Source organism: Danio rerio, chromosome 17, assembly GCF_049306965.1.
Source record: "Danio rerio strain Tuebingen ecotype United States chromosome 17, GRCz12tu, whole genome shotgun sequence".
In the NCBI taxonomy this organism is placed as follows: Eukaryota; Metazoa; Chordata; class Actinopteri; order Cypriniformes; family Danionidae; genus Danio; species Danio rerio.
The window spans coordinates 39,810,527-39,835,507 of record NC_133192.1 but is presented as its reverse complement, the minus strand read 5'-3'; the positions used below and the strand labels follow the sequence as shown (position 1 = coordinate 39,835,507).

General features: G+C 36.8%; 1 protein-coding gene across 1 annotated transcript in view; it reads right to left on the bottom strand.

Annotated features, from left to right (window-relative positions):
* plekhh1 (pleckstrin homology domain containing, family H (with MyTH4 domain) member 1) overlaps window positions 1–24,981 on the bottom strand; it is an 89,746-nt gene that overhangs the window by 54,472 nt on the left and 10,293 nt on the right. The window contains 2 exon segments of the mRNA NM_001077519.2: window positions 1,967–2,029; window positions 19,843–20,012. Coding sequence (NP_001070987.1) covers window positions 1,967–2,029; window positions 19,843–19,986 — 207 coding nt within the window. The 5' untranslated portion in view covers window positions 19,987–20,012.

Below are 24,981 nucleotides of genomic sequence, written 5' to 3'. Positions count from 1 at the left end.
ATCATCAGCACTTTTAATAGTTTATTTTACAGACTTATAATATGCTGCTATTCTCTTGGAGTTTTCATTCCAAAATCTAGTGGTTGTTTCCCAAATTGCACTAGAGTGTCGCCTCTTGGTGATTCTATGCTCTTTGTGTGATCCCAGCATTAGAGAAGCTGGCTGTAGAATTGGTAACCTAGTAACCAACAGTAAACAAAGCAAGCATAATGGAGCAAAGTCCCTTTAAGGCAAGTCATTTCACTCGGCAGCCATTTGCTCGGCATTCTGTTTTAATGGGGAAACATCAATAACGCCAAAATTGTAAGCTTACGATAAAATTTCATATTAGTAATGAATAAAAATAAATAAAATTAAACAACAACTGTCTCTTTAGTCTTATTTCTAAACATTCGAATCACACAAAATCTGCAGAAACTCACATCTGATAATCCTCAGTCTTTAGTGATCAACAATTGGTTCCTGTACTAGTAGACTAGGCTGCATTCGCCATATTGAATGGAGTCATGTGGGTGAAATGTTTGCTACATCAGAGATAATTCGGCTAATGTATTTCCATCTCCCATTATTCATATTAAGCTTTATATATATATTTGAAATTTGACTATTACATTACTCAAAAAGCTCAATAACAATAACACCAGGTGATGGAAAACACCCAGCTACTTTGTTCTCAGTCATTTGACTCAAGTTATTCTGTTTTGACCAGTAATATACACATACTTTGAGGAACACTGTACAAATTGAACAGGACTTGAAACTTGCAGACACTCATCAATGATACCAAGCTGGCCAATCTTGCTTGTGCTATTTGTTGTCGCGACGTGTAGATACATTTTTGGAGAGGTGCGCATAAGCGTCAGCATATAAAGTGAGTCGCACACCAAATGCACCGCGCACATGGCAGTTGGAAGTATCACACACCAGACGTACACATTCGCATGTTATTTAAAATGAAACTATTCAGATGACGCTCTGTGATGCAGCAGAAATAAGAACAGTGTCCTGAGTCGTAGCTGGGCGACACGAACAGATGCCGACTTGTGGTACCGGTGTGCGTAGCGTGATAGAAATCTAAGTTTAGAATTCTAAAATGCATGGCGCTGCATGGCGATGCGTGGCGTGGCATGTCCCTGAGCGGCGCTTCCAGTGTGTGACCCCATTATGGGACCGATCGCATCTAACACACTTTTTGCATTGAGAGGCACTTTTTTTTGAATGATTTACTAACGTCCGTGAGCGTTTTGCGAGCTGCTAATGCAATCTGCATGTCTCGCGTTTTAACCGCTGGTTAATATTTCACGATATTTTTAAATATTTAAATTATAACAATATCAACAGCAACACTCTCGCACAATACCAAGCCAATTCAGTCTTTGCCTAGCGACATAAAAAGCGCACCGAACTTCCTTTTTTTGTCTTGTCATATATATATATATATATATATATATATATATATATATACATATATATATACATATATATATATATATATATATATATATATATATATATATATATATATATATATATATATATATATATTTTATATATATATATATATATATATATATATTTATATATATATATATATTTATATATATATATATATATATATATATATATATATATATATATATATATACACACACATATACATATTTAATTACATTATTATTATTTTTTTTAATCATGGCAATATTTTTAAACATTAATCTAGATATATTAAATCATCACTCATCCATATAATTGTATTGTAACTGTCTGTTGACCTTTTGTAGGTTTTCATTACAACAAACAAACAAACAAACAAACAAACAAACAAACAAACATTTGCTTTGGGTGACTCAATTTAATCAAAGAAATAACTTGTCCAAAACATTCTTAGAGTGCAAGTTAAAGGGTTAAAAAACATTCAAATACAGATGAATTCTGAAAGAGACAACATTGTTTTCAATAGCAATACCTGCTTTTCGGCGCTCTCTGCTCTCTGGTCAGCCTCTATGACTCTCTGTTCCAGCTCCTGCATCTACAGAAAGAAACAGACAGGATCACGGATTGCTCGGTTAAGGCTGTGGATGTATATGTGTGTGTGTTGGTTATATAAACTAAAAGTGTGAGATAAACTATAAGAACAATCTACTGTACTGTATATCTGATTTGGAGTGTTGTTATCTTTCATGCCTAACTGATTTTGATCATAATCCGGTTCTAAATACTCAGGGCATATTGTACAGCTGCGGGTTTGGACATGCTCATGACACAAACCACTACGCTTATCAACAAGACCTGCATGTTGGTTTGACAGCACGGCGAAAAGCCTTAAGGCACATCCTTGTAAACAAGCCACACAGTCCTACATCATGAACGCTGTTGGGTTTTTTGCATCACATTTTAATTTTTCAGAACATACTGAAAGCAAAGTGATTTTGCTTTGTTTTGACTTGTTTACCTTTAAGTGTAGTTTATAACAATTTTTTTTTCACTTTGTTTTTTTTTTTCTCAGGTTTGTTTTATTTTTACTTTGTTAAATGAGATGGTGTTATTCTTGGGTGTAGCTTGTAGTTGTTTCTATTTTGTTTCACTTTGTTTCCATTTTGTTTGACATTTTGTTTTGCATCAGTTTATTGTGACTACATCAATATGTTTAGTTTGTAAATATTTGTATTTTTGTTTTGCTCCTTTTATCTTTGCATATTTTCTTTTTCTTGACTTTTTATTTCTATTGTTATTTATTTGTTATTGTCTATTTAGGTCTATGATTGTACTTTTCGTATTGGAAGCTTTCATCACCACCAAGACCAAGATTTCGTCCATGTAAACACACCTCTTGCTGATTCAGATTCTTGTTTTACTTATTTTTTATTTGTTTTTGATTTGTTATTATGTTACTGTTGTATGTACCTGTTTATGTGCTTTTATTTAGTAAATATGCATCTTGAGCTGTTTATTTTGGTCAGGAAACACTTATAACAAGACAACTTGAATTAAATTTTAATTAAAGTGATGCAGAAATCATGACGTTTTATTTTTGCTTGAATATAAATTCTGTTATTAATTTTGCACCCTCATGTATGCAAAAGTGTTCTTGGAGCTTTGTATGATAACATTTGAGCAACTGAAGTCACAGGGAATGTTTTTGGACATCTTTGAACATCTACTGATGTGTGGAAAGAGAGATCTCTAATATTTCATCTAATTTTGAGTTCTAAAGATAAACAAAGGTCTCAGCAGGGTTCTTAAAAAGTCAAAAAAACTAAAACTTAGGCCTTAAAAAGTCTTAAATTTACTGAAAGGTGGTGTTGTATGTCTTAAATACTTATAAACAGGTCTTAATTTTCCTTTGTCCATGTAAAGCTACCCAATCGCTACAACCAACAAACCATCTAAAAAACTTTTACCAAAAGTAAAATTGATGAACACTATTTATCAATATGGTTTACTTTTCTTCCTTACATGCTTAAAATAACATCTCAAAGTTCTGCATGTATTTATGCATAAATGTATGTTGTGAATAAATTAGGTTTATTATTGCTTTAACAATTTATTGTAATAGAAAATGTCTCTATTTAACTATGTTTTGACACAATTGTTTAAAACATGTGGCTAAGAAATAACTAAATTTTAATTTAATTTAAACAAGTAAAAAAAATATTACACTGGCTATTCCAAAAAAATCCATAGCATTTTGCCTTGTAAAACTCTAAAATTTAATTCATAATGGTCTTAAAAGTTCTTTAAAAAATCTTGAATTTGACTTTGTGAAACCTGCAGAAACCCTGTCTCAGGGGATTGAAACAATGTGAGGGAGAGTAATTAATAACAAAACCTAAATTTTTGGGTGAACTAATCCTTAAATTTTCATCTAGGATAATATTTACCAATGTAAATCACCCATATAAAAAACAAATTATCTCATTGCCCTTAGAAATTTAAATGCTTTAACACATTGTTATTATTTAAGAACCTGAATAAACAAGTGATCCAAATGGTTGTTTAAATGCATAAAAACTATGTTCTATCGCTGCATATTTACTGTAGATGGAACGTTTACAAAAAAGCCTGTGTGGAAATCTCATGAAAATGACTAACTGCGAGAGTACACTTCTTCATTTAGAATAACCTGAATTCATCAACATTCACATGAGAGCAAGAACTAATTTATACGCATATGATCCTGTCATGAAGCTGGCGGAAATTTTGTAAAACACTCTTCACTGCTCACAAAAGTATGCAACATTAAACTAATAAATGAGACCCAATAAAAAGAAAAGAAGACGATTTGACAGGACCGCTCATCTGTGCATGAATTAGATCTCCCACACAGACACACTTTTGGAAAAATCTTGTAATATTAAAAGCTTGTAAGAACCCAGAGTCAATAAGAGTCCCTGGCCACGAGTAAAAAGTAGAACAAGCTCAATAATGGACTTTGATGCTGAGGTTGTCATTCTATTTTGCACTGTATTTATTTTGTCTGCTATCCTTTGTTCTGACTTGTGTACTCGAGTGTAGTTGGTATTTTATCTTGTTTTGTGTCTGTTTTGTTTCCAATTTGCTTAGTTTTGAGTAAGTTACTCTTGAGTGAAATTTGTAAATAAATAATTGAATGAATGAACGAATGAATGAATGAATCCGGCACCTAGATTGCAGCTCTGCACAAGAAGTTTGGCAAGAGGAGAAATGGTTGTGCCTAAACTGAGCCTGGTTTCTTTCAGGGTTTTATTCCTTCACTTACATCAATTGGTGAAGTGTGTTCCTTGCCACTACTTGTTGCTACTGGTTTGGGACCCGTGGAGCTGCGCATCGATGGATTTGCTAATCGGTGTTTGGACTTTCAGCAGTGAATTAAACCACACTAAACTGAACTAAACTGAACTTCAACTCTAAAAACTGGACTGACACAGCTTTAATTTACTGGAACTTCTATGTTAAGCTGCTTTGACACAATCTACATTGTAAAAGCGCTACAGAAATAAACTTGAATTGAATTGATCTGAATCAAATGAATGAATAAACGATTGGACAAATGAATAAACTATCAAAGTAATGAATGATCTAATGAATGAATGAACGATTGAATGATGAAATGAATGAATGAACTATCAAATTAATAATTGATCAAATAAATAAATGAATAAATGGATGATCAAATAAATGATAGAATGATAGAATGAACGATCTAATGAATAAACAAATGACAATGAATGAATGATAAAATAATTGAAGGAGTGAATGATCAAATGAATGAATGAATGAATGAATGAATAATCATATGAAGGAATAAATGAATGATGGAATGATTGAAGAAATTAATGATCACATGTATGAATAACCGGTTGGATGATCAGATGATCAAATGATCGATGGAATGATGGAATGATCGAATGAATGATCTAATGAATGAACGAGTGATTGAATGATTAAATGAATAAATGATCTAATAAATTATTGAACGATCAAATGAATGAATGAATGGTCAAATGAAGGATTGATCAAATAAAAGAATGAATGAATGGATGATCAAATGATCGACTGAATGATGGAATAAACAATCTAATGAATGAAAAACTGATTGAATGATCAAATGAATGAATGAATCAATAATCAATGAAACAACTGAATGGTTGATCAAATAACTGAATGAAAAAAAATGGAGGTTCAAATGATTGAATGAATGATCAAACGAACGAATGAATGATCAAAGTATTGAAGGAATGAGCGATCAAATGAATGAAGGATCTATTGAACGATTGAATGATCAAATGAATGGACTGAATGATAGAATAATCGAAAGAACAATCTAGTGAACAACAAGTGATTGAATGATCAAATGAATGAATGATCAAATTTTTTTGTTTGTTTTTTTTTGTCTTTGTAATATTGTTATATTACTCACCTTAGTGTGTAACATTTAATTCACTTTCACTGTTTTCATTTTGCTTTTGTAAGGAACTGTTTCTGTTTTCATTGTCTTGATGCCATTATCATTGCACTGTGTAATTGTTATTATTTAGCTTAGCTTAATTTCCATTTTATTTGTTTTGCTTCGTTTTATTTTGTTTTGACATTAAGAGATTATTGTTTAGCATAGTTTGTAATTGCATCCATTTAGTAACACTTTGTGTAGTTTTGACCTGGCATTGTATTTCTTTTGAGTGTAGTTTGCAATTGTTTCAATTGTGTTTTGCTTGGTTTTCACCACTTTAGGGAATATTATCTAAAGCTTGCAAGAACTCACACAAGCAGAGTTCCTGGCCATGACGTGCCTTGTTCTCATTGTGTCATGAGCTCATTGACCCAGTAAAAAGGAGGACAAGCATACAAATGGATTCCCACTGTATGACAGAGCACCCCTTTTGTTCAAACGTCTTTGTTCTTTGGCTTTTTTCTCATTCCTCAAGCCTAAAGTCCAGAGATTCCCAGAAGGCCTCCACTTCATGTGAGTGTCAGGGCCCGAAGAGCAGCCTGTGGGGTCATTGTGTGGAGGTTTGCTCTTCACCTCGGGGTCAGCAAATGTACAGAAAATGAATGGATGGCACAGCGACAAATATGAAGAGGGACATGCTCTCGCTGACACTTCATCAATCCACATTACTATGGAAATAGTGTCCGCTCACCCAAGCCCAGCGCTGACCTCCGCTTAGCCTTATACCCACTCAGAAAATGATTCACTGAGCATTAAGAGCTACTCTGCAACTATGTCGTAAAGTTTACTGCCGGAGTGTTGAGCTACAGGGCCTTAACAGAGGTAATGGAAACATCTCAATGACATACGCAGATGCAGGGGGAACTCTAAGATACTGTAGTGTAGGCTTCATGCTGCTTCATGCCATGTCGTAATTACTGTAATTTCAAAATGACAACACGGGATGTTATATTCGGAGCTGTGTTTTTTTTTGGCAACAGAATCTGTTCATAAATAATCTGTCAGTAGCAGTCAGGTGAGTCATTTTTCAAGTTGTACAAGTTGTTATTATGAGTACGACAAGGACATGAACTCTGTTTACTAGATGAAATCCCATAATTACAGCATTGCGTGAGCTCAATTTTAGTGAGTAAATTATCGTTTTAAATGTGTCACAGTGAAAATTAGACTGTCAGACTTCAATCTGTTTAATTGATCAGAAAACTCAGGCAGCATGGTGGCTCACTGGTTAGCACAGTCGCCTCACAGCAGGAAGGTCGCTGGGTTAAGTCTCGACTGGGCCACATTAGCTAATCATGATCCTTCAATCAAAAGATCCCAAGTCATATATATATATATATATATATATATATATATATATATATATATATATATATATATATATATATATATATATATATCCTCATTTCCTTTCTACAACTATCTTCGTCTGGAAGAAACCCCCTCCTCTCCTTCTTCCACCTTTATCCAGAATGGGTGGTACGGTGGCCCAGTGACTAGTACTGTTGCCTCACAGCAAGAATTCCAATGATTATTAAAAAAATAGCTAGCAATACAGGTGTTTCTTGGCATGAATGATCAATAAGTAAAACATAACGTTACATGAGAACTTCACACTACATTTTTTTCCACAGCTTGTTTTCATTCCGATCACATTAGAATCTACTCTGACTAAAGTGTACAAACTTACTATGGACAGCAAAGATGTCATAACATTCTCTTAAGAAGTTAAGATTGCTTAAACAAAATACTAAAACCCAATGTACATCATCCAGATTTAGCAAAAGGTTGAGGATGGACTAATGGTTGACAGGACAACAGGGCACAGGTTAAACAGGTGGAGCAGGGCAGCTGTTCATGCAGCAGACAACTAGGTATGTGAAACATTTAACAACTGTTCTCCAGCAGTTGCTATGGAGAAATGTAAAAACGATTTGAAACAATATGAAAGCAGAGAATGTGAAGTATGCATTAATGACTACAGAAAACACCAGCATAGCATCCATCTGCCATGATCAAGCCTATCTAAAACACTGCCTTTTTACATTTCAAGTCTTTCCAAAATCTTTGTTCGTATTCAGAACAAACATCAAGATATTTTAGGTAAAATCTAAGAGCTCCATAGACAGCAAGGTTTCTGACTTCTTTAAAGTCAGGAACCAGAAATATACCAAAAAGCATCCACAAAACAGACTTTCCATATGCCTTCAGAGGTTAAATAGAAACATTATCAAGCTATGAGAATACTTTTGTGTGCAAAGAAAACAAAATAATGACTTTAATCAACAGTTTCTTCTCCTCAGTGTCAGTATATTGAACATGTCAGGAAAAAGTAGACATCTTTAACTTCTATGTAAGCTGATACAGATGATGTAAAAAGTGTGCAAAAGTATTTAATTCCTAGAGTAAGTGGCTATTGTTGAATAAACTTCAACCTACTCTCTCAAAATGTAATGATTAACCATCCTAGACACAGACGCCTAATGTCTGAAACAACCAACAGCTCAATAATTAATTTGAGAACTATGCAGGAAGATAAAAATACATATAAAGGAAGAATGGTGGATTTAAAAGGATAGTTCACCCAAAAATGAACATTTCTGTCATTTGATTTGCTATATGTAGGAAGTCTTATGTTGGCATCAGATTTTCTTGTTGCGATTAACTGCAGAAGCTTTTTTCACGATATAGGTAGAGGTAAACCACCATCGCATCTAAAAAGAGAGGGAAAACGATGGGGAATTGACAGAAACTAATCTAATCTTAGTTTCTTGTTTAACGGAGGAGATACAAAAAAAAAACTGAAGGTTTCAATTAAATGTAGTAAATGAATCTGACTTTGAATTTAGAGTGTAAATACTGTCAGTTGACAGATAGAGAACAATACACAAAACATTGGTGAGCAAACCAAAGCAAAGGCAGGAGCAGTTTGACTAGTGTATCAGCACTGAACTCCATTATGTTATACAGTAAATGGGATTGTTTATGTTTTTACTATAATAGGTTCAATATAAAAAATTAAAAAATAATACGACACCGTTAATTAATATGTTAATTTGAAGCAACATTTGATTGAAATTTTAAATAAAAGCAGATAAATTAATGTAATATGGTTTGGTATATGTAACTTTGGCCCACAGCACTAAATCCAACCCGGGCTCATCGTGGAAACGTAGCCCCGTGGAAGTTTCTGCGGACCGCAAGATACTTCCCGGGAGGTACGTATTCGAGCGTTTTTTGTTTTCGCGGATCCGCGAGAGGCCGCTGTGCACGCTTTTTCGCGTCTCGGGCGCCTCTCGGGAACGCGTGCTGTTCTCCCGCGAAAAACCGCCGGATTGGACGACCCGGCTGCCCTCCTCTTCCTCCTTCCCTAAACCCAAGCGACGGTTTGCAAAAGCCGTCCAAAAAAAAAAAAAAAGCAAAAGCCCTCGTCTTCTATTTCGACCGCGTTTTCAGATCCCACCGCGTTCTCAGCCTTATTTTTCTGATTCTGTTTTCATCTTACCTGATTTCTGGAACCGCTCCTCCGGGGCTTCCGCTCCACTGACGCAACGCTGTAAGCTAAGCAGACAAACTGGTTGCATTGGGAAAGCCCTTCACTCGGAGGCGAGCCGTCGGCTGGCGAGCACGAAGAGGAGGAGCGGAGCGGCGCCACACCACCCCGCAGCGTTCGCTCGAAAAAAACTAAACGTACGTACCTCCGGCCACGTAAATCGCGGTCTCCAGAAACATCCACGGGGCTACGTTTCCAGAATGAGCTTGGGTTGCCAAAATCAAGTATTGTTTTTGGCCCTTTATGAGAATAAATTTGGGCACCCCTGGTTTAAACTATGTTCCTTGCTGATTGATAAAATGCAAGTCAATGGCAGAACCAGTCTACCAGCACTTTAATAGTAAAAAATAGTCCTTAAAAAAACATAGAGAATACCTGTGGCTACTGATAATACACTGAAGCAAACTAATCAGCCTGTGCAAGGAAACTCAACAATATTCAGCTTCAGGCCAATGGTCCAGAATGACATCTGGTTCGTGAACGAATCCTTCTTTTGAACCATTTCTTTTTAGAGAAGTGGATGAATCAGTTCACCATAGTTATTCTATCAAAACTCTCTTTTTTGGACATGCTTTACTTACATTTCAGATCTAAATGAGCCAATATACCAAAACATATAAGCCTTAAGGCCACAGTGTCAGCTAAAAATGTTCTCTAATTTTCTGTTGGCGAGAAAAAATAAATAAATAAATCACCTCCAACTTAGACACACCAAGGGAGAGCAGATGAAAAGCAATTTTTTTGGGTCAACAAACCCTTTAAAAATGGAGGGAATGAAAGAGGGTGGTTGAGTCTGACAGAGCAAAAGACGGTAAGAAAGCATTATTGCTATTGAAGGCATGGAAGAATTTCTTATGGAAGAAACCCCCTCCTCTCCTTCTTCCACCTTTATCCAGAATGGGTGGTACGGTGGCCCAGTGACTAGTACTGTTGCCTCACAGCAAGAATTCCAATGATTATTAAAAAAATAGCTAGCAATACAGGTGTTTCTTGGCATGAATGATCAATAAGTAAAACATAACGTTACATGAGAACTTCACACTACATTTTTTTCCACAGCTTGTTTTCATTCCGATCACATTAGAATCTACTCTGACTAAAGTGTACAAACTTACTATGGACAGCAAAGATGTCATAACATTCTCTTAAGAAGTTAAGATTGCTTAAACAAAATACTAAAACCCAATGTACATCATCCAGATTTAGCAAAAGGTTGAGGATGGACTAATGGTTGACAGGACAACAGGGCACAGGTTAAACAGGTGGAGCAGGGCAGCTGTTCATGCAGCAGACAACTAGGTATGTGAAACATTTAACAACTGTTCTCCAGCAGTTGCTATGGAGAAATGTAAAAACGATTTGAAACAATATGAAAGCAGAGAATGTGAAGTATGCATTAATGACTACAGAAAACACCAGCATAGCATCCATCTGCCATGATCAAGCCTATCTAAAACACTGCCTTTTTACATTTCAAGTCTTTCCAAAATCTTTGTTCGTATTCAGAACAAACATCAAGATATTTTAGGTAAAATCTAAGAGCTCCATAGACAGCAAGGTTTCTGACTTCTTTAAAGTCAGGAACCAGAAATATACCAAAAAGCATCCACAAAACAGACTTTCCATATGCCTTCAGAGGTTAAATAGAAACATTATCAAGCTATGAGAATACTTTTGTGTGCAAAGAAAACAAAATAATGACTTTAATCAACAGTTTCTTCTCCTCAGTGTCAGTATATTGAACATGTCAGGAAAAAGTAGACATCTTTAACTTCTATGTAAGCTGATACAGATGATGTAAAAAGTGTGCAAAAGTATTTAATTCCTAGAGTAAGTGGCTATTGTTGAATAAACTTCAACCTACTCTCTCAAAATGTAATGATTAACCATCCTAGACACAGACGCCTAATGTCTGAAACAACCAACAGCTCAATAATTAATTTGAGAACTATGCAGGAAGATAAAAATACATATAAAGGAAGAATGGTGGATTTAAAAGGATAGTTCACCCAAAAATGAACATTTCTGTCATTTGATTTGCTATATGTAGGAAGTCTTATGTTGGCATCAGATTTTCTTGTTGCGATTAACTGCAGAAGCTTTTTTCACGATATAGGTAGAGGTAAACCACCATCGCATCTAAAAAGAGAGGGAAAACGATGGGGAATTGACAGAAACTAATCTAATCTTAGTTTCTTGTTTAACGGAGGAGATACAAAAAAAAAACTGAAGGTTTCAATTAAATGTAGTAAATGAATCTGACTTTGAATTTAGAGTGTAAATACTGTCAGTTGACAGATAGAGAACAATACACAAAACATTGGTGAGCAAACCAAAGCAAAGGCAGGAGCAGTTTGACTAGTGTATCAGCACTGAACTCCATTATGTTATACAGTAAATGGGATTGTTTATGTTTTTACTATAATAGGTTCAATATAAAAAATTAAAAAATAATACGACACCGTTAATTAATATGTTAATTTGAAGCAACATTTGATTGAAATTTTAAATAAAAGCAGATAAATTAATGTAATATGGTTTGGTATATGTAACTTTGGCCCACAGCACTAAATCCAACCCGGGCTCATCGTGGAAACGTAGCCCCGTGGAAGTTTCTGCGGACCGCAAGATACTTCCCGGGAGGTACGTATTCGAGCGTTTTTTGTTTTCGCGGATCCGCGAGAGGCCGCTGTGCACGCTTTTTCGCGTCTCGGGCGCCTCTCGGGAACGCGTGCTGTTCTCCCGCGAAAAACCGCCGGATTGGACGACCCGGCTGCCCTCCTCTTCCTCCTTCCCTAAACCCAAGCGACGGTTTGCAAAAGCCGTCCAAAAAAAAAAAAAAAGCAAAAGCCCTCGTCTTCTATTTCGACCGCGTTTTCAGATCCCACCGCGTTCTCAGCCTTATTTTTCTGATTCTGTTTTCATCTTACCTGATTTCTGGAACCGCTCCTCCGGGGCTTCCGCTCCACTGACGCAACGCTGTAAGCTAAGCAGACAAACTGGTTGCATTGGGAAAGCCCTTCACTCGGAGGCGAGCCGTCGGCTGGCGAGCACGAAGAGGAGGAGCGGAGCGGCGCCACACCACCCCGCAGCGTTCGCTCGAAAAAAACTAAACGTACGTACCTCCGGCCACGTAAATCGCGGTCTCCAGAAACATCCACGGGGCTACGTTTCCAGAATGAGCTTGGGTTGCCAAAATCAAGTATTGTTTTTGGCCCTTTATGAGAATAAATTTGGGCACCCCTGGTTTAAACTATGTTCCTTGCTGATTGATAAAATGCAAGTCAATGGCAGAACCAGTCTACCAGCACTTTAATAGTAAAAAATAGTCCTTAAAAAAACATAGAGAATACCTGTGGCTACTGATAATACACTGAAGCAAACTAATCAGCCTGTGCAAGGAAACTCAACAATATTCAGCTTCAGGCCAATGGTCCAGAATGACATCTGGTTCGTGAACGAATCCTTCTTTTGAACCATTTCTTTTTAGAGAAGTGGATGAATCAGTTCACCATAGTTATTCTATCAAAACTCTCTTTTTTGGACATGCTTTACTTACATTTCAGATCTAAATGAGCCAATATACCAAAACATATAAGCCTTAAGGCCACAGTGTCAGCTAAAAATGTTCTCTAATTTTCTGTTGGCGAGAAAAAATAAATAAATAAATCACCTCCAACTTAGACACACCAAGGGAGAGCAGATGAAAAGCAATTTTTTTGGGTCAACAAACCCTTTAAAAATGGAGGGAATGAAAGAGGGTGGTTGAGTCTGACAGAGCAAAAGACGGTAAGAAAGCATTATTGCTATTGAAGGCTAATCCTCCTGTCTGGCAGCTCATTAGAAATGAGACAGTTCTACAGAGTGCTTGAAGAACCAGGCCAAAGTCAACACTGCGACTTATTGTATCTTTTACATTTACTTTCTGCTTTCAAACACAAGCACATTCAAAACCATTTCTATGTGAAGTCACTACACTTTATAGACACTTTCTAGTGTAAAAGTAACAGTGTAAAAGATCTCTGGCCATGTTTAGAATAGAGAAATTGCATATTGGAACACAGCTTACTGCACATTTTCTTTGTTTAAACAGAACAATGATAAATTTAATCAATAACTAATAACTATTCATCAATAGTAGCAGGTTATATTGACTGCCACACTCAAAACATGCAGCCATCTGTAACAATGTCCAGTTATTATATACATTTTTTTATTATAAAAGTTATTTTACATTGTATATGCACAATATAGATTTAAACTTGTGGAATAAAAACCGCACAACTTTAGATTATCATTTCAATACTTCAATACTTGTAGGTCAGAGCAGATAGCAGAAAATAGACTGGGCTTGTGACAGTCACGCTCTGTCTATAAAAATGAGAAGATGAGTCAGACCCAGATTAAAGATTACTTTCCTTATTTCATGCAGTGTTATTCAAAGTACAGTGCATTTGGTCAGTTTATGCATTCCCTGGGAACGAGAAAATACCGTGCATCTGACTTTAGTTTAACCTATTTATACACATTGCACTGTTAGACCATTTTTACCTCGGTATTTACTGTTATATTGTATTTAAAATCAATATTTTATCAATACAGAAATTCTGCATACAAACTGCACTATTCAATGTGCACATCACATATTGTGCAGATATAAGGTAACACTTTACTTAATGAGGGTGTTCATAAGGCTGTCATGAAACCTTTAAAATCATGACCTGAACATGACCTCATGATTACGAATGAGACTTTATGTATGATTATGACAAAGGTAATTAATTGTCCCTAACACAGTTGTTTTATGAGAACTGACATAAAGTAATACAAACCAGGCTCATTCTGATTAGGTACCCCTATATACGTTTCTGGACAGCACCAAATACATCTTAGGAGGTAATTTTATTTTTTTTTCTTTTGCAGTTTTTGTATTCACAAATCAGCAAATTTTAATTGGCAATCACTGCAAATGCTTTTTGAGATCTCTCTCTCTCTCTCTCTCTCTCGCTTTCTTTCTTCTTGCGTAAATCCACTAGAGGGCACTGACTGACTGACTGACTGACTGATCGACCAACCAGCACCCACCCTCCTTCCCTAAACCCAACCAACAGTGTTTTCAAAAGAAATCCAGTAAAAGAAAAGCCCTTGTGGCAGCCTTATTTTAAATTTTACCATATTTTCACCCTGTTATTTACTTGTTTATTTTATTTTTTGTGTTTTGTTTTTGTCTTACCTGCTTTCTGGGACTGTTCTTCACCGTCCATATGGAGGTAAGCGGTTAGCTTATAAGTGTGAAAAGGAATGGCATCATACGCCGTAGCGTTCATTTTAAATACGAAATGCAGCCATACGTACTTCTGGCTACATAATTCGCGATGTCAACAAATGTATATAGGGCTACGTTTTCAGAATTATGCTATGTTGTCATAAGCTGTAAGTATCTTTGTCATGACAACTTAAAATTTCAACAACATACCTTGTCATAAATCTCTCATAAACATGATTGTCATGAGGCCATTATAATTGTGTCATGAGCTTTATAAGAGTGTGATTTATATTTTTCTTGACCTCAACTTCAGTGATACAACTTGCCTGTCAATAAAATTGCCATTAAATATAATGGTTTTATCATAACTATGACTATATATGGTTATACTATTGTTATGACATAGTTATAAAATTATTTATCACTATTTAATAAGAAAATTTAATTGCAAATTAATTGTGCTGGACTGTAAAAGATGAGCAAAAAAAATATTGGACTTAAGACAAATTCATGACAAATTATGTTATTTTGGTTAAGTTGTCACAACAAACATCTTAAACAATGTCATCTTTGCATTTGAGCATGGCTTATTTATAAACTCATTTCGAGACGATCACATGCGTATCATTAAACACAGCTGTTACCACATCAGCTCCATATATTGCACCAATTAGATGTAAATTGACATGCTATAATTAACCAGAGCTTTCTACTCCAGTCATGTTCGTCTTGAAGAATCCCCTCTTCAACCCCTACTCCTCCTCTTCTCTAATAGGGTGGCACGGCGGCCCAGCACTGTTGCCTCACAGCAAGAACACCACAGGTTCGGCCCCTTTCCAAGCCAGTCAGCATTTTTGTGCAGAGTTTGCATGTTCTCCCCATGTTCGCGTGGGTTTTGCCTGGGTTTCCCTGTTTCCTTCCACCATCCAAAAACATGCACCATAAGTAAATTCACTACTTAAAAAAACTCTTAGCCAGATACTGTATATCTCAGCATGTACACAAACAGGGGAGTTCTCGAGACCTACCTGAGCCCAAACTCTTCTCTCGGAGGGAGCCCCGGGCTTGAGAATATTTTGAGCTTAGGGCTCTCTCCTGGGACAGCATGCCAGATACGCTTTATTATCAATCATCAGCTAAGTGTGAACTCCAATGACACTGAATGACAGTTGTCATAAGGATACAAACAATCTCATGCATATGCATGCAATCATGTTGTGATTATAGAGGAGTCTTATGAACACCCCTATAAGTAAAGTGTTAGCAGATATATTATGCACAGTATGATAGTGTGCTATTCAAAAATAGTCTGCTTGCGCAATTTTTATCTCGTGGAACAAATTTTACAACTAAAGGACATGTGTACGTGAACAGAATGGAAAAAGTATTCCCTCATGCCAGAATAAGAGATCACACCCCTCACGCAATTCTGTGTTGAGCTTTTCCTCTGCAAAGTGGGTCAATGTGTAAAACACTCCTAGAGCCGACCAAAGAAGCAGATGAGGAGTGTATGAATATTTCAAAGCAGACAACAGCAGCAAACTCTCAACCCTTACTTTTGTCCTCTTCAACAAAACAAGAAGTAACCCACGAGACACTGCGCCCTGATATCCAGCAAAAGAAAAGCTGGAAGAAACGGGAGAGCAGGAGAAAGTGGAGGTCATGGTGAGTAAAGGGCTGTTAGAGCGATGACCAGAGTGGGAAGAAACCTGATGGAGGACTTCTGGGAGCCGTCCAAGACTTAATGTCCCTGTGGTCTGCGTGTTTGGACAGTAAACACCCTAATGGCACCACCACAGATAGAAAAAAACACACACAACAACAGACCTACCTCTTGGACGGAAAAGAAAAACAAAACTTATGTTGTTGCTTTTGGACGCACTTGTTAACATCAAAAAGAGCATGTAAACACATGGTTTACAGACCGGCCTGATACTGTTTATATGTTCCTTGTGAGAAGATGTTTATTCCACACTGTGTTTATTGAGACAAAGTTATGCATGAAAAAATGGTTCGAAGGTGTTCTGACTCTCCAAGGTTTTTATGGATGAAAAGGTTTCAGACTGACAAGCGCAAAACCTCTAATCATGAGCCCGAAACATATGTTGAGCAAGTACACGGATGCAGATGTTTCTAGCTATGCTAGCTCTTTTTTGTGTGTTGTGTTCTGAAGAGCATCTGACTACAATTTTCACTACTAAGCAAGAGCCTTTTGCAATCTAAATGCTGCCACAAGAGGCACAGTTTAATGCCTATATTACAGTCAGTTTTCTCTTTTAGCAACTGTCAAGTTTAGATTTACTATAAAGGCATTTTACCTTTAGCTAAAGCAAAACCACTAGTTATAAAAATAAAACAAACTCTGCTCGATTATGTGAATACAAACACTTCTAGCTCAATGTGGTGTTGCAATCGAAAACGTCTGACTACAACTCACAGAGACATGCAACGCAATGCATTGCCATAAGAGGTGCTACAGCACTTATTGGTGGAAACATTTTTATAGTCATTTTAATCTTTCAGAACAACTACTAACATGAAACAGTTTGGTAGTTGGTACAGTACAGTAAGTTCAGGTTGCATATCCACCAAATAATTTTTTTTCTGAGAAGTGTATTTTTTCAGTTTGCTAAATAAGAGCTTTTTTTAGGACGCTGAGCTTACATTTTTTATGTGAAGTGCTGAGTGCTCAGAATTTTTTTTAAAAACTAAGAGTTGAAAAAAAAGAAAAATCAAGTGTTTTTGTTTGTGAAATGAATAATAATATATTCAATTCAAATGGGACAGACATTTGATAGGATCTCTATTGCCAATGGAGTACTAATGCCTAGTGGTACAGTACGGTATGGAATGCTTCAGAATGGGTCACATTATTCAGGCTTGTGTCTCTACTGGCAAAGGGTACCAATGGTAACATTTAGTCTTTATTTGGCTTCATAAACAATACAAAACCTATATACTCAGTATAAACCTCTCATCTTTATTCTTCACCGGCATATGTAACGTTAAAATCTTGTTAAAAAATAATTCTGTCATTCTGAGTTCATAATAGTCCAAAAGGTGATCATAATAGTCTAACATGATCAGATCAGATAAGCAGATTGTTCATCTGTATGGTTGCTGAAACAATCATTTGCTCGTTTGTGTTTTTCGACTTTTCCTTTGTTTTTTCACGCTTCACTCTTGCGTTAGTCTGTTTCTTAAAGTATCGGACGTCAGAAGCACTTCAATAATCACAGACACGTTATTATCATCAGCTCAAGAAGTTCAATCACCAGCTCTCTGGAGAAAGTGAAACCAATCCCGATTTAGACAACCTCATAAGAACAACCCGGCACACGCAGATTCTGCTCTTCTTCTTGGCCTTGCGGCTGTTCATTAAGACAACGACAAGGTTTGTTTGAGCTCGGGTCGACCATGACTTGTTATTATATGTATGTATTATAACAGTGTAATGTCCCAGTTGTGTATTTAAAAATGGCGATTCCTTTGTTTTCATTTTCCTGGCTTGTTCATGCGCTAGTGACGATTCTCTGTGAACCAAAAGCATTCAGCTGCACATCTTGCTCTGCCTTTTGGTACCCTTTTGTTATGTTCGGTACCCTTTAGAAAAGATACTAAAAAAGTGGTACGATTCTGTTCACTTTTTGGTAACTTTTGACAGTGGAAACGGGCATAAAAGTATACCAACCCGTATCATACTACCTTGAACCACTCAGTGGAAATGAGCCATAAGGTTACCAAGTATGGTCCCCTTGTAGCACTAACCAAGTGTGTTTAACCACACATGTAAAAGAAATGCTAGTTTTGATCATAAATCAGGCAAACAAAATCTTATACATATGAAGCATAATATCACAGATACTTGACAACAGACTCTCCGGATTCTGACTGTAAACAACCACCCAGAACAGTATAACAACATTTTATACCATGTACACTGAACACTAACTGATTCTGTTCATATTTGATCTTATTTTCTAACATCAAGGCTCATGTATGCAATTTGTTAAGTTGTGAGGGACAGTTCCAAGTGAATTACAAAGTGTAATTTGGTCATGGAAAACTACAAACCTTCTCCAACACACCTTCTAGTCTTTTTCAAGTAAATCTGGACACTGATTTGTTGGTTCAGGTGTGTGTGTTTGGAACTTAAACATACTTTATCATTGCCAAACCAGTCATGTAGTGTGAAAATAACAGTAATTCAACAAATCATTGAGTGGATGGGGGAAATAAGAAAGGCAATGTCAACCAGGTGAAACAATGTGGCCACAGGCAAACAACACCACTTACTTTACCAAAAAGTTTTTAAAATCCAGTTATCATTGCCAATCTTTTAAATATTATAGATATATTTTCCTAGTCTAACACACAAACACACACACACACACACACACACACACACACACACACACACACACACACACACACACACACACACACCTGTACATCCACTCAAGCATTCACACGAGTCAGTGGTTTCCCCCTGACTTTTTCTGCAGGGCCGCCTGCCAAGTTTGACAGTTAACCTTTTCTTGCAAGACGAAACATTGAGGTCAATGCACCATGACCAAACTGTAGAAAAGGAGGGAGAGAGAAAGAAGAGAGGAGAAACTAAGTAACTTGTTCCCCTCTGGCTGAGGCTAAAGACTTTTTGAAGGAAGTAAACGAGAAACAGAATCAGTTGATATCAACTGCACAAAGACGAGCTGTGGTGAAGCAGCAGTGCATTCGAGTGAAATCCACTGATGCATATCATTACACCACGTTCTGTATATTAAAGTCGGGTCCAAAAACTGATCAATGATTATACTTATATTATGAGTCCAAAAGAGCTAGTGTAATGTTGGAATGACGGGAAACATTCCAACCCTGTGGAAAACTGTGTTTACATCAACATCTGCCCTAATAAGAGTCTTGATGACTGTCAAAAAATGCTTTTGTTCTGGCCAATCAAGAGTACTTATATATGTTTTGGTTAGATGATTGTAAAAGTGCAAAATGTACAGAAAATGAAGAAAGCATAAGCGTAACTTGGAATGCAGTGGGCGAATTGTAGACCCTGTGTTACCCATAATACCCCTCATTTACCCTCTCGGCAAGTAGGTGGCGGATATTTCCCGCTTGCAGACGAAACCTCATGAGCTGCGTCTCCAGAGCGATGCATCTCTTCTGCCAGTCCACACTGCTGTTTGGCACTGCTGCCGTGGATACACTCTCCATCACCTCTGCCATCTGTGCCAGTGTGCCAGTCTGCCAACCTGAAGGAAACAACAGTCAAAGAATAAAGGTCAGCTAAAATGAAAACATAATGGACTTTTACATGAATGTAATGCAAATATAGGATACATTTAACAGGTTTCCTTGAAGGCTGCAGTGGAGGGCTGGGACCTTGGACTAAAGCTGGTTTAGAGCGGGAATAAACTATAGAACCACTGTCTACAGGACTTTAATTGTCCACAGTGCAAGATCATAATAGTAGTGACCAATTTACAAGCCAAACTGATCAATCTCAAAATATTTAGTTAACTTGAAAATAATTACACTATTGACCTATATTAATCCTTGGATCGAATCCAAAACATACTGGCAGCCCCATCTATAGACAATTAATGTTTTTTTGGTTTACAATTTTTTTTACATAAATTTTGACTTATGGAAAGGCAAAAATGTTTACAGCTGTTTCTGATTATTGGATAAGTATTTGCAAACAACATTTATACAAAGTGATTAGAGCAATAACCCCTAGCCCCCACCACCACCACCACACACATGCACACACACAAAATTCAAAATATATGAAAATACCTATTTCAAAATGACCATATAATTCTTAACTTTTCCACATCTTGATTTTTAGCAAGTAATACATTAATAAAAAATTAGGCATTTTAAATACATTTTTAAAAAAAAAAAAACATTAATTTGAGAAATTTTTAAACGTTCAGTCACAATTATGAAAAAAACATCACAATTAAATAGGGATGCAGCGATACCATTTTTTTGGAACCTGATCTGATCCCGATACCAAAATCCTGAGTCTATACAGATCTGATCCCTATAATGTGCATTATTTATTTATTTATTTTTTTTTTTTTACATAAAACAGTTTCTATAGTTTTGGTGATAAACTCAAATTATACATCTTCTTTAGTAAAAATAACAGACCTAATGAACTAGGCTACATTATTTGGGCATTCATTACAACATTTATATGATCTGTTGTAAAAAGGAAAATGTTTCCTTTTTAATATTGAGATTTTTCTTTACAAACTGTAATATGCTACCACTATTGACCTTAATTACTGTTAAAATAACCAGCCTTTTAGCAAAGCCTGATATTTTCCTGCAGGTTTGATGCAGACTAAACTAAACTGTCTGAGGCCAGTTTTACTTAATAAACATACCCTCACTTAATTTCGCAGTAAAACAAGGTCCGCATATATGCTTCAGCGCCAAAACACAAACTGCTCTGTTAAATAAAATATTATTATAAATAAAATTACAGTGAAATATTCACAGTTCCAGAGTAGCCCATATTTGGCTAAATTATTTTCTATTTTTGACGATCTATATTTCACCCGTTAGTTTAACTTTGATTAATTTAATCAACTACTTTGATCACAATGAGCCAGGCTTTTCAAACTATTCGCAGCACTGAAAGTATTCCCTCGGAAGAATAAACTCAGTCGGAAGGATGAGAGAACAGAAACTTTTTGCAAGATAAATTTTAAGGAGCGGCGCACTTTGCGTCTGCGGAGCCATGCGTAAATAAAGCGCTTGATTCATCACTAAGACACAGCGTGCAGCCCTCCGGTATCTGCTGACGTTTCCAAAACAGCAGCAAAAAGGGAAAAATCAGTGCGTTGAAGATCTGTCCAATGTATTATTGAGACTTTTCTAATTTAAAATCTCAGGTCAGCATACTTTGTGTGTGAAGAAGTGATAGCCCTCTCTACTTCAGTGTAGCGAATGCAATCTGCTGATCTAACAGACACAGCGCAACATGATTTAGAAACAGCAACGAACTCCTTGTTGCAGGTCAAAATGAATCCATTTAATGCTAAACCAAATGCATTTCTCCACTGATTATTTAAACTAATAGGAGCAGATAGAGAAAGTTTTTTGTGTTGTTATAAACAAGGGCAACACGCAGTTTGAATGGTAAATGAATGAAAAAAGATTGACAGACGCAGCAGAGGGAAGCGCTGAACTTAACATGAATTTACACTTGAATATTCATCTGTGCTTCTAGCCGATCCAGCAAAAATATTCGGTATCGAGCCGATATCCGATCCAAGTATCAGGATCGGTGCACCCCGAGAATTAAAGTGGATTTTTTTTTTGGAAATAAGTCACACTTAAAAGAGAAATTCACATTAATGCCAAATTACACTGCACTGTAGAAGATACTGGCTTCCACACAATCGATATCAGCCACTGCCCACTAGTGTGTTCACCATACTGAAACTCAATACCATGCGGTTCTGAAAATTTAAAAACTACCTGCTAACATTTAAGCGATGTTGAGCACGTTCTTAAACAGTGCTGATTTGCCATTGTGTTCATGTGCTCAACGGAAAGGAAATGCACATCACATGACAGCATTTACTCAAACGTCCACAAACTTACAAACAAAAAGTCACTGTCATTTCTGGAAGAGATTCACCATAAAGACCAAGTTGTGAATTACTTCTGAAGACCAACGAGATCAGTCGAAGCATTATCCATAGGATGATAATGTGTAACACGGCCATAAATGAGGTTGGTGTTGTAATTTTGCGAACGCGAACACAGGGAGAACATGCAAACTCCACAGAGAAATGCCAACTGACCCAGCCACTTTTTTGCTGTGAGGCGACAGAACTACCTACTGCGCCACTGCGTCGCCCCATTGTCTTGTGTCATTACTTATTAATCTAACTGACAGTAACTTTACTAAAGTGTTTGCAGTGTTTGGATTGCTTTTCCCTTCCACTAGACACTAATATAAAAAAGAGGCCAAAATCTTGGTGATCTAAGTCTGACATTTACCATAAGATGAGAACACACTGCTGACATCACAGGTCTGGCAGTAAACGCTCTGGGCCAAGGGTTTCTTTTCACTTTTTTTTTTATTGTTTCCCTCTCTTCAAATGAGCTCACTTTTAGGGATCACCAAGGAAACCACTGAAAAGCAAACCTGAGCTGTGAACTCACTGAGATTAACAAAGGCTACTACGTACATTCTCTCAATATACACATTTTAGGCGCATACATCTATCGTTTTAAGGCTGTAGGAATGGGGTCGGTCCAGCAATGCATTTGTAGACAGTTTACCCAGCGGTCTAAGCAATCCCTACCCTATATTCAGCCACCTAAATATCCCTGCTCAAGCAATCCCTTCTTAATTACAGGCCTGGGGAGAAACAGGATCCTGGCCCACACAATGGAGTCTTTCTGCATGACAGTCCCCATTACCAATTTGAGGGGAGGGGGTCTCTCTCTCTTCCTCTGAAAAAAGGGATGAAGAATGCAGAGGCTCAAAGGAGACAAGCTCTTGAATGGCGGAAAAGCACTGATTGTTTTTTACCTGTACAAAGCCGACAGGCGAGCTACATTGTTTGTAGCTCACATTCTAAAATGTCACTATTTCTGTGATGTTAGGGGGTCTATTAGCTTTTTGTGTTATCTATTTGTTATCCAACTCAATACATACATTTTTGGAATATTTCAGGTTTTAAATGCCTGTATTAAAACTAATTCAATGTTTTGAGAGTGAAAGTGAGAGATAAATTAAATGTGACCATGTGTAAAAAAAGTCACTTTAAAAATCATTTGGTAACATGATGCGGAACTCTATATGGTCAAAAGCTATACGGAGTATGTTAATGTTAATCAACCAATCAGAAAAAACTCATTGACCACATATGCTGAGTTCAAAATGCATGATATTAGCCCTGACATAATAAATGATGAATAAATTCATTCGTTCGTTCGTTCCTTCCTTCCTTCCTTCCTTTGTTCGTTTGTTCCTTCGTTCGTTAGTTTGTTCATTCATTCATTCATTTTCTTTTTGGCTTGATCCCTTTATTAAGTTAGTAATTAACTTTTCCAGCATATGTTTTATGCCGCGGATGCCCTTCCAGCTGCAACCCACCACTGGGAAACATCCATACACTCTTATTCACAAACATACAATACGAACACTTTAGTTTACCCAATTCACCTACAGCGCATGTCGTTGGACACCCTGAGGAAACCAACGCGAACATGGGCAGAACATTCAAACCACACAGAAATGCCAACTGTTCCAGCCGATGCTCGAACCAGCGACCTTCTTGCGCCAGTGCCGCCCACGATGAATAAATCCTAAATAAATATGCTTTACAATGACATTAAAGTGAAACCAAAAGGAAATGTTTGCCACAGCAGCACATTGCAGAATTTTTTATTGAACTTTTGAATCTCATGTGTGATCTGTAGTTATTTCATGATCACACTATTCTCGTGTCACTGATCCATCATGCAGTGTAAACACAGCAGGAACTGAATGCTACCCTAGAGAGTTGTGCACTGTGCAGTGTGAAAACAACAGGGGTCCCAGAACTTTAAAAATGTTGCAGTGTGAACTTACATAGTTTAATTTAGTGGTTCCCAATTCCGGTACTCGAGAGCCCCCGTCCTACATTTTGTATGTTTGCTTATTGGACATGCAAGGATCAGTTTATGGATCTGATCATCAGAACATTAACGAGCTGATGATCTGAATCAGGTGTGTTAAGTAACAAAGACTCTGTTTCTCAATATACATTCTTCAGCAACCTTGTGTTCTTGTGTAATGTCATTATCAACTGCCTAACCCTAACCGCAAAAACGGAGGACACATGAAAGTTCCCGAATGCATTCTTGATATCGATGACGCATTGATGCAGACTTAAGAGCAAAACTTGCTCGAGAAGTCCCAGAAGTCATTAGTGCTGAATAAAGAAGTTGGGAAGCACAGCATTTAATATAGATTTAATATTAAAATTCAGATATATCACTCATTTACCTCAAGAGTTTCCTTAAATGAAGTTCTCCCCACATTTACTTGAGTTCCAGTTTCCCCCACAGGCCAAAAGACATGCGGTACAGGTGAATTGGGTAGGCTAAATTGTCCGTAGTGTATGATTGTGTGTATGAATGAGTGTGTGGAAGTTTCCCAGAGATGGGTTGCGGCTGGAAGGGCATCTGCTGCATAAAAACGTG